Here is a 6,382-nt window from a genome sequence, read left to right on the forward strand (position 1 = left end):
ACACTATTTAAAATGAAAAAAGTGAAATCACAATCAACCACCCCTTTAAGTGAACTGTTTTTTTGTCTTGCATATAGCCTACTAATATTTTTTTAAACTAATACAACATGTCATTATTTTATGTAATATATTTTGACAGTGTTGCAGAAACATTATCAGATTAACACATTTTAACAGCATTACTGGTGTTGTTACAGTAGATTAATGTAATACTTAATCAATGTGTTTACAAATGACATAATGGGGAAAAAGAGAGACATATTACGAATATGAAACTTCTGTGTTTGTGTCAACTTCTCAAAGACAGACAGGACATCTGTGTCATAAATCTGCCCCTCTGTCCTCATAAATGACATATGAAGGTGAAATACTTGTCAGTGTGTGTGAATCAGTGTGTGTGAATCAGTGTGTGTGAATCAGTGTGTGTGAATCAGTGTGTGTGAATCAGTGTTTCTGACTCTTCAGGCGTTCCTGTGACGCTCCATGAAGACTGAATGAATCATGGAGGACAGAGAAACATTCAGAGATGGAGATGTTTCTCCAGCATTCAGGTACATCTAAACCTTCATATGACCTTAATGTTATGGATAATACAGTGTATGTCACATAACAGTGTGTTCTGCATGTTTGCCGTGATTGGGAAGGTGTTCTGAGAGCTAGTCTGGTGCCGTGAAGGGAATAGAAGGCTGGATTTATCCTTGTGCAATGTCTTCACTCTTCAACTTTTGTGAAGATTCTCTTGGATAGACTTGGATAGATTCTCTATATGAGGTTTATCTACATGTAAAATAAGCTAAATGAAAATGAATTTCTGTCTCCTATTCTGATAAAGTCAATTCCATTTGGAGAAATCAAACTCACTGGAGCCCAGCTGTGTGTCCATGAAGAGTGACTGGTCTATGGGAATACCACCAGAATTTAAGGGAAAACACACACCAACTGATCTGAGGTACAACCTTTTGGATGATGGATAACTATCATGGTGCAATGTAAAATAGTCAAGTTAACTACATTAATTCTTCTTGTCACTATTTCTATTAAAGTCAATTACACAGGCAGAGATCAAACTCACCGGAGCCCAGCTGTGTGTCCATGAAGAGTGACTGGTCTATGGGAATACCACCAGAATTTAAGGGAAAACACACACCAACTGATCTGAGGTACAACCTTTTGGATGATGGATAACTATCATGGTGCAATGTAAAATAGTCAAGTTAACTACATTAATTCTTCTTGTCACTATTTCTATTAAAGTCAATTACACAGGCAGAAATCAAACTCACCGGAGTCCAGCTGTGTGTCCATGAAGAGTGAAGAGGTAGAACACACACCAACTGATCTGAGGTACAACATTTCTGTCTAGATAGATAGATAGATAGATGATAGATAGATAGATAGATAGATAGATAGATAGATAGATGATAGATAGATGATAGATAGATAGATAGATAGATAGATAGATAGATAGATAGATAGATAAATAGATAGATAGATAGATGATAGATAGATGATAGATAGATAGATAGATAGATAGATAGATGATAGATAGATAGATAGATAGATAGATAGATAGATAGATAGATAGATAGATGATAGATAGATAGATAGATAGATAGATAGATAGATAGATGATAGATAGATGATAGATAGATAGATAGATAGATGATAGATAGATAGATAGATAGATAGATAGATGATAGATAGATAGATATATAGATAGATGATAGATAGATAGATAGATAGATAGATGATAGATAGATAGATAGATAGATAGATGATAGATAGATAGATAGATAGATAGATAGATAGATAGATAGATAGATGATAGATAGATAGATAGATAGATAGATAGATAGATGATAGATAGATAGATAGATAGATGATAGATAGATAGATAGATAGATAGATGATAGATAGATAGATAGATAGATGATAGATAGATAGATAGTGTTACGCCCTTACTAGGGAGCAACAATGAAGGAGGAAGAAACGTTTACGGCGGTTACAATACTCTCTTTATTTTACACTTTCTTCATGACAAAGACTGTCTCTCAAGCTCTCGCAATACGCCGCAACGCCGATCAACATCTCGGTCCTGGCCAGGGATCGATGTGACAGAATGGAACGCTCCATGAGGACGCCAAACAGGAAGCTTTTATTGACAGGCACACCTGTGCACCGGTGCACCCAATCCACCTGATTACTCCCTCAGCTCCGCAGCGCACCTGTAGGAGGAGCAACACACACCCAGACACGGCAAAACCACAATACAAAGTATACAGCCGTAACACTCCCCCCTTAAAAAAAAGAAACTAATATGTTTCCCCAACAATAAGCATTCATAACCGCACTAACAAATATAATTTAAGTATAGGCCTATACATACACAATAACAACAACATTCCTTACCCCCCGTGAATAAAGTAATAAATAGAAAAACAAACCTGTTAACTCTTCATCCAAGGCACCACCTAAGAAATGTTCTACAAGTGTGCCCTAGACAATGCATCGGCCACTATATTTTCTGAGCCCTTCAAATGCCTAACATCTAAATGAAAGGGCTGAAGAAAGAGGCACCAACGCATCAGCCGTTGATTTGGATTTTTAAGAGAATGTAAAAATGTAAGCGGATTATGATCACTATAAACTATTACCGCTGAACTGTTCCCACCTACATACACTTCAAAATGTTGGAGTGCTAAAATTAACGCAAGGGCCTCCTTTTCAATTGTGGAGTAGTTCCTTTGATGACTATTGAACTTCCGCGAGAAAAAACAAACCGGCCGCTCAATACCCGCATCATCCTCTTGAATCAACACCGCCCCTGCTCCCTCTTTACTGGCATCCACCTGAATTTTAAAAGTTTTCTCCAGCTGAGGTGCCATTAGGACAGGTGTCGTAGTTAACAACGATTTTACTGCCTCAAAGGCATTCTGACAAGACTCAGACCAAACAAACAAAGCTTTGCCTTTCAATAGGTCCGTTAAAGGAGCAACAACCGTAGAAAAATTCCTACAAAAACAGCGGTAGAACCCCACCAGACCTAGAAAGCTCATTAACTCCTTTTTAGTGTTCGGAACAGGATATTCATCTATTGCTCTCAATAGTGATTTTAACGTGGAATGAAATCGTTCGAGTGCCCCTTGACTCTGGGCGTGATACGCCGTTGACAAATTGTGTTTAATACCCAGCTCGAACAACACCTCCGCAAACAATTTCGAAGTAAAATTACTTCCTTGGTCCGATTGGATAATCTTCGGTAACCCAAAAATAGACACAAACTGAGTGAGCGCCTTCACAATCGATTTTGTAGTTATCGAGCGCAACGGGTACGCAGCTGGATAACGCGTAACTTGACACATCACGGTCAACAGGTACTCACTTCCAGCTTTCGAACGAGGAAGGGGACCGACGCAATCAATAATAAGGTGTTCAAACGGTTGACATACAGCCGGAATTGGACGCAGAGGAGCCGGTTTTAACGACTGGTTCGGTTTGCCGGTAAGTTGGCACGTATGACAGGTCTTAATAAAACTGGCAACGTCCTTTTTAATACGAGGCCAGTAAAAGTAACGCAGAATTCTGTCATACGTTTTCTGTACCCCAGCATGACCGGCGAGCTGATCGTGAGCCATTCTCAACACTAACGAACGAAACTTTACTGGTATCACGACTTGAATGACAGAATCTCCCATACCATCAACAGCATGTGGGGACCACTTTCTCAATAGAACATTCTGTTCAATAAAATAGCCTTGCGCTCTATCACGAATTTCGGTGCCGTCAACAACCTGTTCAAATTGTGATTTTAATGTCTCATCATTCTGCTGTTCTGTAGACAACTCCTCCCGGGAAACCACAATGGGATAATCACTCAAAACGAAACAGACTTCAGCGTCACTGATTTTACCTTCAACCCTTGGTTGAGCACAAGAACGAGTCACTGCACACGCGACGAACACTTCTGGATACTGTCGCGCACTGTCATCTGGACCACCAGTACAGGACGGTGCCTCAGTCACAACCAGAGAGGGCGATTGATTAACCCAAACGCGTCCGCCGGCTAAGTTATTTCCGAGAATCAGTGAAACGCCATCAACAGGTAGAATAGGGCGTATACCTAGATCAACTACTCCATGCACTAGTTCACAGGTTAAATCAACTTTATGCAGGGGTACGGATAATGTATTAAGCCCAATGCCACGAATCAAAAGCGAGCTACCAGTGTGCGACTCAGTTGAAAAGGGCAACACCGACTCCAAAATAAACGACTCGGATGACCCCGTGTCCCGGAGAATTTTTACTGCTACTTTCTCAACACCACCTGGAAGCGACACAAAACCATTAGAAATAAATGGTTCAAATAACTGCTGGTGATTCTCTACATTCTTGGGTGCTACCACTGGTATTCCTTCCAAAGTACCAGCCTGATTTACAGAAACTGAAGTAGCCAGGACAGCAGGCTTCGCGGAATGGGCATGTCTAACAAATTTTGATTTAAGCACTGGACAATCTGACTTCCAATGTCCTTTACCCAGACAATAGTTACAGCTATCAATGTCACTTGAACTTTTTTTCCTTAAAAAACGCCTAGCTGCACCCACAGGGACAACGGAAAAATTTCCCCGTGTATGAACCTGATGTTGATTGAATTCATTAACATGGGGCTTATGAATAAGCTCCCAGTCATCAACCAGCAGTGCAGCTTCTGACGCGGTTTTAACCTGACGCTCCGCCACATAAGTGGCTATCACCTCGGGAAGTGTATTTCTGTATTGTTCAAATAAAATCAACTCTCTCAGCTTATCCACTGTTGTACTATCTGCCGCTGTACACCACCGATCAAACTGCACGGTCAACTCTCTTACGAACTCAACATTTGTTTCACTCACCTTTCGTTGTAAAGTACGGAACTTTTGCCGATAACTCTCTGGCACACGCTCATTAATTTTTAACACCGCCGCCTTAATGGCTTCATAATTCTGGCTGTCAACATCAGATAGCGTAGAATAGGCTTGTTGGGCTTTACCTGTTAAAACGCATTGAAGTAACATAGCGCGTTCAACATCACTCCACTTATACGCTACTGCGACTCGCTCAAATAGGAGAAAAAAAATCTCCACCTCAGCCTCATTAAACGGCGGTACCAATCGTAAATTATGAGCCACACTCAGTTTCGTCGAATCCCTATCAAAACCTCCCATTGGCTTACCTTCTTCGTGTAATTCTAGTCGACGCCTTTCAATCTGTAAACGCTGTTGCTCTACCTGTTGCCGGCTCTCCTCCAACTCCAACTCCAAACGTACCTTGTCACATTCCAAGCGACGCTTCTCACACTCAGTATCACGTTGTATCATCAACAACTCTTTCTGTTGCTCAAATGAAAGTGTGCTTAAAGCAGACAATGGAAGAGTAGTTGGAACAGGAGTACTTACGGCAGGCACCGCAGCTGACCCCGGTAATTTAGATTTTTTTCTCAAGATTTCAAGATCACACAACGCAGTCTCAATGATTAACTTAATTCCGTCCTTTGATCTTTTTTGATTATACGTTAGCTCCATTTTATAATGCGCAGCTAGCTCCAACAATTGCTCTTTGGTCATTTCCTCTAACAATTCCTCAGACGGAGTCTGAGAAAATGTTTCAATCAAATCGGTAGCCATAATTACCAATAATCACGCTCAATAAATATCAAATTTATTACTTTGACAAATCAGGGTTTATTTAAAGAAACTAAACCATCCAATTAAACTAGCTCAACCCTAGTCTTCAGTTGGCCCAAGACCGGGTATTTACGCACTAAATCCCGCAAGTTTGGGAAGACGACCAATTACCGAGTCGCCCCCCAAACCTCGGATGTGCCCCCGAGACAACTGCTCTAAGCCCCGAGCCAACCAAAAATAACAAACTAAAAAAAAAACTACGTGCCCAAAGACACGCACTAAACCTACCCGGACGGTTTGTTCTTCAAATACCCCCAACAAATTATGTTCTAGAACCTAACTAATTAATGGAGCGTTCCAATTTTTCAATTCACAAATAGTCGGATAATATACAAATATTCAAACATCAATTCAAAATTATCCTACCTTTTACCCTCCTTCACAAACAACGTTCTTTTTTTTTTTTTTTAAATCATTCGCACGAATCCAAACACAAATTTAGTTCGACGAGCCCCCAATTGTTACGCCCTTACTAGGGAGCAACAATGAAGGAGGAAGAAACGTTTACGGCGGTTACAATACTCTCTTTATTTTACACTTTCTTCATGACAAAGACTGTCTCTCAAGCTCTCGCAATACGCCGCAACGCCGATCAACATCTCGGTCCTGGCCAGGGATCGATGTGACAGAATGGAACGCTCCATGAGGACGCCAAACAG

At 40.6% G+C, this 6,382-nt stretch overlaps 1 protein-coding gene across 1 annotated transcript; it reads left to right on the plus strand.

Annotated features, from left to right (window-relative positions):
- The first annotated feature begins 478 nt into the window (after positions 1-478).
- Positions 479-4,067, plus strand: LOC130077747 (uncharacterized). The gene is made up of 5 exons (XM_056243082.1): positions 479-551; positions 833-949; positions 1,044-1,160; positions 1,255-1,344; positions 3,839-4,067. The coding sequence occupies exons 1-5, from the start codon at positions 502-504 to the stop codon at positions 4,065-4,067; spliced, it is 603 nt and encodes a 200-aa protein (XP_056099057.1). The 5' UTR covers positions 479-501.
- Positions 4,068-6,382: the final 2,315 nt, after the last annotated feature.

Source organism: Rhinichthys klamathensis, unplaced genomic scaffold, assembly GCF_029890125.1.
Source record: "Rhinichthys klamathensis goyatoka isolate OS25496 unplaced genomic scaffold, OSU_Roscu_1.1 h1tg000776l_1, whole genome shotgun sequence".
Classification (NCBI taxonomy): domain Eukaryota; kingdom Metazoa; phylum Chordata; class Actinopteri; order Cypriniformes; family Leuciscidae; genus Rhinichthys; species Rhinichthys klamathensis.

Coding starts and splice junctions, on each gene's coding strand:
- LOC130077747 (XM_056243082.1), top strand. CDS start 502: ATGGAGGACAGAGAAACATTCAGAGATGGAGATGTTTCTCCAGCATTC. Junction 552..832: donor GATGTTTCTCCAGCATTCAG/GTACATCTAAAC, acceptor ATTCTGATAAAG/TCAATTCCATTTGGAGAAAT. Junction 1,161..1,254: donor CACACACCAACTGATCTGAG/GTACAACCTTTT, acceptor TTTCTATTAAAG/TCAATTACACAGGCAGAAAT.